The sequence below is a fragment of the Ylistrum balloti genome, unplaced genomic scaffold (assembly GCF_031769215.1).
Source record: "Ylistrum balloti isolate Yb309-2 unplaced genomic scaffold, AGI_CSIRO_Ybal_v1 Utg370050, whole genome shotgun sequence".
Classification (NCBI taxonomy): domain Eukaryota; kingdom Metazoa; phylum Mollusca; class Bivalvia; order Pectinida; family Pectinidae; genus Ylistrum; species Ylistrum balloti.
The window spans coordinates 662501-676432 of NW_026782103.1; the positions used below are offsets into that span (position 1 = coordinate 662501).

General features: G+C 30.6%; 1 protein-coding gene across 1 annotated transcript; it reads right to left on the bottom strand.

Annotated features, from left to right (window-relative positions):
• Window positions 1–10717: 10717 nt before the first annotated feature.
• LOC132549223 (complement C1q-like protein 4) lies at window positions 10718–13142 on the bottom strand. The gene is made up of 2 exons (XM_060213137.1): window positions 12962–13142; window positions 10718–11121 (listed from the first exon to the last, which is right to left on the bottom strand). Exons 1-2 carry the CDS (start codon window positions 13140–13142, stop codon window positions 10718–10720), a joined length of 585 nt encoding a protein of 194 aa, XP_060069120.1.
• Window positions 13143–13932: the final 790 nt, after the last annotated feature.

Genomic DNA, 13932 nt, shown 5'->3' on the forward strand with positions numbered 1-13932 from the left:
AAGCTGTTAAATAGGCACGATGTAACTAAATGCCATTCATACTAAAACTTAGTTACAAATCCAGGTGCAACTAGAAAACCCGACAAGCCAATACAATCTAAGACAAAATATGAACAAATTTTCGATTTACAATGATGTCACAGGTAAAAACACTTGGGTTATGAAACCGAGCGTGTCGCAAAGGTTTGAGCATTTTAATTGTTAGCGACAACGGTTATGAAATCCTGGTACATGGAGTATGTGGTGTTACACTCTCTGATGGGAATATGATACGCCAAGGGTGTGTATGAATAACAGGTCAATTTCACTTTTATTATTGAACTTGATCTCCTGAGGAACATATAATTAATATGACAATCACTGTGTATTTCACCTGTAAACCCTGCCGTATACATTCCTTTTCTGTCCAGTTAACGACAGCCTCATACACTACCCATTCGGTGACTCCTCGCATGCTGTCCGATTCTGCTACACTTGCCATACAATCTGGGTATAGATTTCCGAAAGATCGAGAGCGCAGGACATCAATTGGATCCTTGGCTATCAGTTGAAGACACGTGCGTCTAAGTCCCCAACACGAGAAGATGTGAGCCTGATCAAGGTATGAGCACACATTAGAGCTGTTTATATTTCTCAAAATCGCTTTGAAACAGCTGCCGACGTGGTACATCCGGGAGAGTCTATAGACCGCAACAGCATCCCTCGCCCTAAGGCAGATATTGTCGGTATAGACGTACCTGGATGAATGAATGCGATAATTCAATAAATACATAATAGGAATTTACAAAATTATAGTACACAGTAAGAATTTACAAAATTATAGTACACAGTAAGAATATACAAAATTATAGTACACAAAAAGTATATACAAAATTATAGTACATAGTAAGAATATAAACAATTATAGTACACAGTAAGAATATACAAAATTATAGTACACAGTACGAATATATACAAAATTATAGTACACAGTAAGAATATAAACAATTATAGTACACAGTAAGAATATGCAAAATTATAGTATACAGTAAGTATATACAAAATTATAGTATACAGTCAGAATATACAAAATTATAGTACACAGTAAGAATATACAAAATTATAGTACACAGTAAGAATATACAAAATTATAGTATACAGTAAGAATATAAACAATTATAGTATACAGTAAGAATATACAAAATTATAGTATACAGTAAGTATATACAAAATTATAGTACACAGTAAGAATATACAAAATTATAGTACACAGTAAGAATATAAACAATTATAGTATACAGTAAAAATATACAAAATTATAGTACACAGTAAGAATATACAAAATTATAGTATACAGTAAGTATATACAAAATTATAGTACACAGTAAGAATTTACAAAATTATAGTACACATTAAGAATATACAAAATTAGAGTATACAGTAAGTATATACAAAATTATAGTATACAGTAAGTATATACAAAATTATAGTACACAGTAAGAATATACAAAATTATAGTACACAGTAAGAATATGCAAAATTATAGTATACAGTTAGAATATAAACAATTATAGTATACAGTTAGAATATACAAAATTATAGTACACAGTAAGAATATACAAACTTATAGTACACAGTAAGAATATAAACAATTATAGTACACAGTAAGAATATACAAACTTATAGTACACAGTAAGAATATACAAAATTATAGTACACAGTAAGAATATACAAAATTATAGTACACAGTAAGAATATAAACAATTATAGTACAGATAGAATATAATACAATTATAGTACACAGTAAGAATATACAAAATTATAGTATACAGTCATAATATACAAAATTATAGTATACAGTCATAATATAGAAAATTATAGTATACAGTAAGAATATACAAAATTATAGTACACAGTAAGAATATACAAAATTATAGTACACAGTAAGAATATACAAAATTATAGTATACAGTCATAATATACAAAATTATAGTACACAGTAAGTATATACAAAATTATAGTATACAGTCATAATATACAAAATTATAGTATACAGTAAGAATATACAAAATTATAGTATACAGTCATAATATACAAAATTATAGTACACAGTAAGAATATACAAAATTATAGTATACAGTCATAATATACAAAATTATAGTATACAGTAAGTATATACAAAATTATAGTATACAGTAAGTATATAAACAATTATAGTACACAGTAAGTATATACAAAATTATAGTACACAGTCATAATATACAAAATTATAGTACACAGTAAGTATATACAAAATTATAGTATACAGTAAGTATATACAAAAATATAGTACACAGTAAGAATATACAAAATTATAGTATACAGTAAGAATATACAAAATTATAGTATACAGTCATAATATACAAAATTATAGTATACAGTAAGTATATACAAAATTATAGTATACAGTAAGAATATAAACAATTATAGTACACAGTAAGAATATACAAAATTAGAGTATACAGTAAGAATATACAAAATTATAGTATACAGTCATAATATACAAAATTATAGTACACAGTAAGAATATAAACAATTATAGTACACAGTAAGAATATACAAAATTAGAGTATACAGTCATAATATACAAAATTATAGTACACAGTAAGAATATACAAAATTATAGTATACAGTCATAATATACAAAATTAGAGTATACAGTCATAATATACAAAATTATAGTACACAGTAAGAATATACAAAATTATAGTATACAGTCATAATATACAAAATTATAGTATACAGTAAGTATATACAAAATTATAGTATACAGTAAGAATATAAACAATTATAGTACACAGTAAGAATATACAAAATTAGAGTATATAGTAAGAATATACAAAATTATAGTACACAGTAATAATATACAAAATTATAGTACACAGTAAGAATATAAACAATTATAGTACACAGTAAGAATATACAAAATTAGAGTATACAGTAAGAATATACAAAATTATAGTATACAGTAAGAATATAAACAATTATAGTACACAGTAAGAATATACAAAATTAGAGTACACAGTAAGAATATACAAAATTATAGTACACAGTAAGAATATACAAAATTATAGTACACAGTAAGTATATACAAAATTATAGTATATAGTCATAATATACAAAATTATAGTACACAGTAAGAATATAAACAATTATAGTATACAGTAAGAATATAAACAATTATAGTATACAGTAAGAATATACAAAATTATAGTACACAGTCATAATATACAAAATTATAGTACACAGTAAGTATATACAAAATTATAGTATATAGTCATAATATACAAAATTATAGTACACAGTAAGAATATAAACAATTATAGTATACAGATAGAATATAAACAATTATAGTACACAGTAAGAATATACAAAATTATAGTATACAGTAAGAATATACAAAATTATAGTACACAGTAAGAATATAAACAATTATAGTACACAGTAAGTATATAAACAATTATAGTACACAGTAAGAATATACAAAATTATAGTACACAGTAAGAATATACAAAATTATAGTACACAGTAAGTATATACAAAATTGTAGTACACAGTAAGAATATACAAAATTATAGTACACAGTAAGAATATACAAACTTATAGTACACAGTAAGAATATACAAAATTATAGTACACAGTAAGAATATACAAAATTATAGTATACAGTAAGAATATACAAATATACAAAATTATAGTACACAGTAAGTATATACAAAATTATAGTATATAGTCATAATATACAAAATTATAGTACACAGTAAGAATATACAAAATTATAGTATACAGTAAGAATATAAACAATTATATACAATTAATTATAAGTATATACAAAATTATAGTACACAGTAAGAATATACAAAATTATAGTACACAGTAAGAATATACAAAAAGTTAGAATATACAAAATTATAGTACAAAATTATAGTACACAGTAAGAATATACAAAATTATAGTACACAGTAAGAATATACAAAATTATAGTACACAGTAAGAATATACAAAATTATAGTACACAGTAAGAATATACAAAATTATAGTACACAGTAAGAATATACAAAATTATATAGTACAGAATATACAAAATTATAGTACACAGTAAGAATATACAAAATTATAGTACACAGTAAGAATATACAAAATTATAGTATACAGTAAGAATATACAAAATTATAGTACAGTAAGAATTTACAAAATTATAGTATACAGTAAGAATATACAAAATTATAGTACACAGTAAGAATATACAAAATTATAGTACACAGTAAGAATTTACAAAATTATAGTATACAAAATTATAGTACACAGTAAGAATATACAAAATTATAGTATACAGTAAGAATATACAAAATTATAGTACAAAGTAAGAATATAAACAATTATAGTACACAGTAAGAATATACAAAATTATAGTTACAGTAAGTATATACAAAATTATAGTACACAGTAAGTATATAAACAATTATAGTATACAGTAAGAATATAAACAATTATAGTACACAGTAAGTATATAAACAATTATAGTATACAGTAAGAATATAAACAATTATAGTATACAGTAAGAATATACAAAATTATAGTATACAGTAAGAATATACAAAATTATAGTATACAGTAAGAATATACAAAATTATAGTATACATACAACATACAAAATTATAGTATACAGTAAGATTATACAAATAGTACACAGTAAGTACATACAAAATTATAGTATACAGTAAGATTATACAAAATTATAGTACACATAATATACAAAAATAGTATACATAAGAATATACAAACTTAGTAAGAAGTATATAAAAATTATAGTATACAATAGAAATATACTAAAATTCAATACATAAGTACATACACAATTATTAACTCTGTATACTTCAGCAAAATATTTATCACATTTCAGATATATATTCACAAAAATGAAGAAAAAAATCATCGTGATTTGATGCGAAAGGTTTATGTCAGGAGGGATCACAAAATGTTGGTACCACCAGAAAGGTCTAGTCACAAGGAATATAAATGCTAAATATGAAATCCATACCACTAACGGTGCAATAGCTATGGATAGGGTTAACGATGACAAAAGACAAACAGCAGAAAAACAATATGTCACCGTTCTTTCGATCCAGGAGCATAAACTTGTGTAAAATATGTTACCTTAGAAATAACCGAAAATCCCTCGGTGATATATCAGGGAGTGTTATATTTCCTTTCGATACTAGTTGATCTTTAAACATGGCATAGAAAACTGGACTCCTGCTGGTGAGAATAAGTCGATGCGCGTGAATTTCTTCACTGTGTTTTCCCACTGTGAACTTGACGTCACTCTTAGAACAGTTCATACTCATATCGTCCAAACATTCCAACAATGTGTTTTTGCCGTCATGCTTTTCCTCAGGAAGCGATATCACCGTCTACAAATAAGGAAATAAAATGCCCAATACATTTACAGAAATTTTCATTTTCATTCCTTGATATGTTTATCAATCGTTTATAAACTTTTTTTTCAATTACCGTTAGATGCCATATAAGGTCATAGTTAGCGCTAAAGAACTTCTTTTAGTCCTCATATTGTGTTGCTGTTTTATACTTCCACATAAGTGAGTATTTAGATATGAAACAGCATAAGTGTTGTCGTCTTTTAATTGAAATTCTATGTAACACGATTAAGTGGTATCATTGTCTCTAAGATGAACAGAAGACACTTATTATTGGAAACGCTTTGTCTCATTCCCCTTGTATTTTTTTCAAGACTTAATTTTTCTCTTGTTTTCCGCTCACCTCTTGGATTTTCTTGTTTTCACGTCTTTCGTCTTTTAGCCACGTGAGAAGCGTCCTGTATTTGCTCCTGGCTTTTCCAACATCTTTGGCATACTCGAGGTATATCCTTCTTGTGTTAGGGTACAAATCATATTGTATATCTGGTAGAGTATTAACAGATAAATATTCTTGTATAATCACCTCCAGACACTGCACCCGTAAACTGTCTATCATGAAGATAATTGCTTGTTCTAGTAACATACAAGCATTGGTACCATTTACTTTATCAAGCAGGTACTCCTCACAAGCAGAAGTTAAAACTTCTATCCAATACTTTCTTGCCACGTTGAACAATGGACCCGCGTTGTCTTCAGTCAATACGATTTTGTCAGTGTACATGTACCTTTGGAATAAAACACAACATTGATTTACTCCCAATTCCCATTATTTCATTCACTGTATAAAGGTGATTTCTATGTTAAGAATTTAATTGCACATACTTGTACATAAAAAACATTAAATCCATGGGCACTTTTCTTTGTTAAAAGTCATTAAAACACTTTATCAAATGTTACATGTTTACGATATTGCAATTTTAACACTTTCAAGAAAGTTAAATATTGAAATACATATTTGGTAGGTTGAATGGGAAAATGTTATACCTACATGATTTGATTTTGCAGGAAGATGAAGATTATAAGGAAGATTTCGGTCGTTAGACTGATCACGTTGGGAAATTGTTGTACGATTTGTTCTCATTTTTGTTTGTTATATAACAATTACTTTACATTGTCAAGATTCCACATCGCCTCCCCCCCTCCCCAACAACCCCTCTGAACACCTTTGTGTATTCTCATTTCAGTAGTTTTCGTTTAAGTCTTTATTTTGTCCATGCTATATCACAGTGTATCATATTCGAGTTTTATTAAAACTCAGTTGACAATTGTAAGATTTTCTTTCTTGTTTCTGTAATATCCTCCAGATAATACAGATGTATGGAACATATCTATAATATTAGTTACATATAGAACAGAAAGACTGACAAAAACATAATGGTCGATATTCGTGTTGTGATAAATGCAGTTTTCTTGGAAATTATAAATTATTTAAGTTGGATTTATATACCTCAGAAAAAGCAGAAAGATTTCTGGAGTGATATCAGAAATAATCACTTCGTCTTTCTCTGCGAGTAAACCCTCGAACATTACGAAGAAAACTGGACTCCGGCAGCAAAGAAGCATTTTATGGGCGTGCAGTCTTGTACGGTTTTTACCGACAAGAAATGTGACGTCACTTCCGAAACCGGAGGTATGGAGGTAATCCAAACACTCCATCATAGTTTTCCCACCAGCCCACAGAGACGATTGGCTACAAGACGCCATTTTCCATGGGACCTTACGTTACCCTGTGAATGACAAGAGTGCATTATAAACCTCATCATATGGAACATAGAGATTGCTGTTTTTGTTTGGGATTCGTTTAATTGTTTTGAAATGATCGGATATACGCTTAAAAATAAATTTACATTGTACGGATAAAGGCAGTACATTGTCAGGTCGGAACCAATATCTCACATAACAGTTGAATAGACATACAAATGTACAGTATCTTAAGATACAAATTTGGATACAATACAGTCAGATAGAACTCGTCAGTAAATGTAAAACAATGAAAACAGCCAGGAGAGAGAGAGAGAGAGAGAGAGAGAGAGAGAGAGAGAGAGAGAGAGAGAGAGAGAGAGAGAGAGAGAGAGAGAGAGAGAGGGATGGGTGGGGGAGGGTGAGGGGGTGAGGAAGGGGTGGCGAGGGAGGGAAGACACTTGAAACAAATGCAGTTTTTACACCAATATCATATCATATATTATTCATAAATTATTTTATCCATTTATATTCTAATGAATGTTTACTTTCTACCACTTCATCCACAACATGCATGGAAACAAAACATTAGAATTTGGGTAGAGGCCATGCATCTTTCAAGCATCAAATCCGTATTTATCAACAAGCATCTTATATTTTTTTCCTATATTTCTTTTAACTTTTAAGAAGACTTTATGATTTTTTTTGGTAAAAACAAAACCGCGATAATGTTCTCTAGCTTATAGTACAGGGTTTTAATACCCTAACTAATATTACTTTCAAATTCCTCGCTACGAATGTCAATTTGATCAGACTTTGACAATAAGCCATCTTTCTTGTAGATGAATTCGAGAAACCTTATCTGTAAAAATGCCATATTACTTATATCTTTACGACTTTTGCAATTTTACAAATACGTCCATTACAGCCCAGTGTTCCCATTACAGCCCATACAAATATTTTGCGATATTGTTCCTGGATCCATCGATGATAACAGGGGTTGAAAACATAGAAAATGAGAAGATGAAACAGTATAGAAAATTGACACTGACATCTTAAGACAGTCATTAAAATATGTCTAATATTAAATGACAATTAATGATAAGTGTGACTAGAGACCAAATGGTGAATATCTCCATGGTGAACCGTTTTCATAGCTAGGTTACCTGTTTACATGTACCGTCGTTTGGAATATCTCGTTGATAATTCGAGGGACACAAATATTTCTTGAGCCGGTGGATACCTAGTCAGGTTAATAGTATGATTTCACAGTAACATTTCGTTGACCTCATGTTTATCATTTAAAATGTGAAATATTCGATTTCAATATTCCTTTCGTATCTATGAAATCCCGAGATTAATATAAAGCACAGTGACGACAAATATCTAGTTCGACGATGAAGTTAAGACAAGAATAATCACTACCCCCTCAACCCCACTCCCTCCCCAATGATTCGAGATTCCTTTCGTATTTATGACATCAGGAATTATAAGTGAACAGCGTATAAACTGTGTTCACCCAATATTTCACTTGAATCAATGACTCGGTCAGCGACTGAGATCCGGATTCCCGGTTCTATATTTAGAAAAATAGCATATCAAGTAAAAACGACATTACTTGTATTTGAAATATTTAAATTAACAGGATAAAACCGATTATTTGAGACGCAGTTACCTGTCATATTTACTGAGGTACCATCTATCAGGTAGATAGTTTGTGTCCCTGTACAAATAAACACGTCCACCGAACGGAAAGTGTAATGCTGGTATTCCAATTTATGATAAATTTAGACCTAAAAAAGGACCTCTTTTGTTAGACATGAATAGATCCCTGTGACGTGGTCCGTGGTTCCATTGACAGATTTGTATGAATGCAGCTAGGTCATCTGTGGTGTATTTCAGTGTGAAAATGTATACATTGACATAAGTGTGTTCAATATACACACAACTATATATATTTTTAAGACACAAACCTGACTAATTTGTAGCGAAAAAAACGATAATAATTCTCCGGATAAAACTACAATAACACTACTAACTTAAATATATCATGATTTTAAATGATTTATAATGAAGTTTGTACAATCATATCCTATATCGACAATTCAACAGTTGAACAGCAGATGGTGTTCTGCGCGATGATTCACTAACACTGAAATGGAGTGATTGTCTATAGAGGGCACGTGTTCTTGATATTTATATTCGAAACATCGTAATAATGGTAATATTGAACAATATGTTATAACGTATTCTATATTACTCTATAATATTCCCACTTCTTCGTTCGTCAATAAGAAATGCACAAGAAAGGGACACAGCTGCCGATGCGGAATCAATCATTTATTACAATTTACTTTGAAACTTTCACCACACTTTAATTTTCGCTGATTTCACCTTTTTTCCTGCCACCGGCCCTGTTCAATACTGTAAGTTATGCAATACCATCGAAATGGATGTAAAGGGTGTCGGAAGCTGAGGAACATAAAGGGTTTTCGCCCTAAATCATCATATTATTTTGGCTTAACTTTTAAGGGCGAAGACCCTTTATGTTCCTCATTTTCCAACACTCTTTCTATTTATATGGTATTACAATGACTTGAAGTATTGAACATAGACTTTTAGCTTACCCTACAAGTACACATTTATACCTATATTGTCTAAACTATAAATACATCAGCTGGAAAACCCTAATACCTCTCTTTCCTTTTGAGTTAAATGCGTTCTTCCTTTGATATTGTTTACTGGCAAAATCCTAAGTGTTTTCTACATTTGTTCATACTGTTTTCTACCTTATTGTTCATAAGGTTATCGTGCATGTGTACTGCGGTTAAAATTGGTCAATTATTCACCATATCATACATCAGTGTTTTTACTCTTTATTCTGGTCATATGTCAGATGAAGGCGACTCTAGTCAATGAAACATCACAAAAATTAATCTTTCACTGGTTGCGTTATAAGACATTCTATTCTATTGACATTTCCACCCGGACGAAAATGAACCAAATCACTGCCTTATTATTTCAAAATATAACATTGTTCAATGAATATTTCTTTTCGATTTCCTTCTTTTCAATCGGCCTGAAACGCATTGTTTTGTGTTTTGTTTTTGAAATTTTTTTTTAAAGTTTTTGTTTGAATACGTTTGCTATGATGTAATCAAAAGTGACAAACATCATGATTTTGAACAAATGAAACGAAATATCATTCTTGAAACGTAAAATATTTTGTTATCAACTTGAAAAAGAACAACAATATTTCGGTGAAATGAAGCATCATTTGCAAATAAACTAGATATTATTTCGAGAAATCGAAATTCCGATCAGACCAGAGTATCAGAGTATGTGGGATGTTGTTGTTTTTATGTTGTTCAAATAAACGGACTCAATATCAAGTTTTTAACTAATAACTATAGACATATTTTCAAAATATCATTTATTTGCTTTTAAGAGACTCAAATTGAAGGTCGTTGAATACCCCGAAGGACGATGAGTTGGCATCAGCTACAACGCAAGTTAACTCCAATAAATTTATCATGATTGGGTTTCGATAGCAACATTCCCGCAAATGATGCTTAGTGATATTACTCTGCCAGCCACACCCCCGCAAATGTTGTATGATGAGGATGAAGTTCTCCAGGTGCTGCGTAGAATGCCATCCACACCTTGTCACCTTCTTCCAGACGAACTAGATCCTGATTTCCGGCGTTGTCGTAATATGAGCTACTACTTCCGCTAATTGACCATCTACTGATGACGCCGTTGATCCTCAGACTGACGCTGGCACTACCTCCAGTATCTGTCATAACGTTCCACATGAATAAATATAGACCGGCACGTGGGCACGTGAATGTACTTGTCGCATTTTCATACGCTGAGCCTTCGTTAGTGGTTATGACGTCATAAGGAATTTTGTGGTTGACGGCGATATTAGACATAAAATGACTCAGATAAACAGAAAACGCTACTGGACTGTTGTTACCTGTAACTGTTGAAACAAGGAGAGAACATGTCAATGAATTACCAGGTTAAATAAGTGTCTTTCCAAAAGCACACAAGAATTCATTTTTATAGATAAACAATTTATCTAATGGACCGATGCCTGCTCATATTTGTAAATCATATTTTTATATCACCACGTTGAAATGTAAAATCATCTTTAAAAGACCTATGTACGGAAAGAGGGTTAAAGACTTCTGTCTTTTGGATATCGCGTTTAGCTGCTTCAGAAAAAAAGTAATATCAGCATATCAGCATAAGAATCAAACTAGGGCAAACTATAAACAAAAGAAAGATTTGTTCCGGAAGGAAAAGCGGTTTCTGCGCCATCGTCCACACCCGTCATGTAAATCTTGGTCAATCAAAGTAGGTTATGTCCCATTTACAAATATGGATAATGTATACAACAACGGAATCAACAGGCAAACTATCGAGCATCAAACACGTCCTGGCACGTGTATGCTTTTATAATATCTAAGGAGTTAAGGAAGAAGGGATCTCAATTATTCATGGTGTCATTTTGGTAATGTCCTGATGCTTCCATCAAATCCTTTCAAAAAGTATTACAGGCATCGGTTCCATTTACAGCTCGATGTAACATAAAATCAGCACAAACGTATTTTGCTGGTTTATAACATTTGGGGTAAGCAGTTTAATTGTTCCTCTTACTCGTCTCGATGTCACAGAGTTTCCTTTATACGGTCAATTCACCATTTTTTGTAAGATTTTAATTGTTTTTCGTTAATTTCGTGGGTTATTTGATCAGCCAACAAACACTTATTGTAATATGGTAAAGAGTTTAGATTATATATAATATAAATATTTACATATAGATAATACTAATCGAAAATATCAATATTAAAAAATCAAAAACATTGACTACAGTTGTTGACAGCACGAATATAGATATATATATCTATATTGTCTGTATGATGATGACAACTGTAATTTAACCTATGTATTGATTCGGTTGACTTACTGTCTGATTTACTCAGATATTACATGTTAGATATAAATAAATGTTTAGATAAGCGATCATATTCGATGTTACAAACAAATACGATACGCGAATCCATAAAACTGCTGTAAATATGCATGGATGTGTGTAACTAATTTTCCGCGCGGAGTCATCATTTTTGCTTACGTCATCAGGCATTATTCCGCGTATCCTAAACATTAGTTAAGTGATTATTAAAGTTTCAAATTTCAGAGTTTTCAATAAAAGTTGAAGTATAGATAAAATATATAGTCATTATCTTAAAATACAAACTGCACTGTGTATCGTGACAAAATTAGAGGCAAAGGGCTCGATATTTTTGGTCTTTCTTCACCCTCACCATCATATCTTACATTTTCAGACACTGACTACAAATTGTATACCTAGTTAAGGACATATCTCCTTAGTAAATCAAAGATTCTACATGACGAACATAACTGAAATTCTACAATACAAGTAAATAAACACTTCTAAAACCCTATTGTAAAACCCATGCATTTTCGTTCGTGTTTTAATTTTGTGGTGTTCCGAAAAATATACACTTCACCTGGCACTTAATTCAGTGGAAAAACTGTACTCACAAAAGTGCTATAATCCAGGTCAAAATGTATAAGTGTATCATTTCGTGGATATATAAATTCGTGGATTTAGAGGAAACAGGAAAATAAATTCCCACTGAAAATGAATAATTACAGTATAGCAAGTTGATTACAGTTAAGATATTAAACATTATAGGATTAGAAACTTTCTGGGAATGGTCCTATATTTTAAAGGATTAATTTACATGTGTGTGTTCTATGTCGACATACTTACGTTATTATATCCGACTTACCTCGCCTGTGTATCTTCTCAGTCTGGTCACATTTCTGTCGCTCCAGATTCGATATCTGGTATTGCTGTTCCTTCACGGTTTCTTCCAGCCTGCTTAATCGTTGTATTAAAACTTCTATTGTCCCATGCTCCTCGCTAGAGACTAACGAGGTAAGTAGAAACAGAATTAATATAGAGACCATGCTGGACAACTTATGTTTAACAGTAGATCAAACACATGTGATTCTGGTATTGTTATCAGCACTGATAAGGACCGCCAAGATGTTCACGTGGCCTATATATATATTTCGATGTTTGCTAGCAGTCAGGATCATGTTTATTCCGACTAATCAAAATCTAATTTGGATACAGCGATCTCATATGAGCAGAGGAGTGTTCTACTTCATCGACGACATCCGCCATGTTAATTCTGTTCAATTGAAGTAATCAATATCATTTTTAAAGATAACCTTTACAACAATGTAACCCATACAGAAATATTAGCGATCATCGACGTTACATCGACCTTGAAATTAACTAGAATATTCTCTAATGAAATTGAAGTGGCGATCAAAGTACATGGGCCTCCTCCCGTAATGTGATTGTAATGGTTTGTTGTTTCGTAACGGAGTTATCTGCTCTTGTCGGCAGGTACAATGCATTAATCGTTACGTCATTACTTTGTGTGATAAACTTATATCGTTTTCTTATGACGTAACTATCAATACTTGTTTCCAGTAGCACAGAACACTTAATTACGAACATCTGGATGGGTTATATTACTGATATGATATTGAATGATATTGTCCTCTTGTTGTACATCCTCACAGGTAACAAAGACAAAAACGGTAATATATCAACACAGCCGATCTTTATTCAATCGTTTGGATTAAATCTAAAAAGTTATAAGCAGTTTCTACGCTTAGTATTGAATATTGTATTATATTGTAATATTTATTTGATTTTATTTGTTTATCATATACACTACAGGAA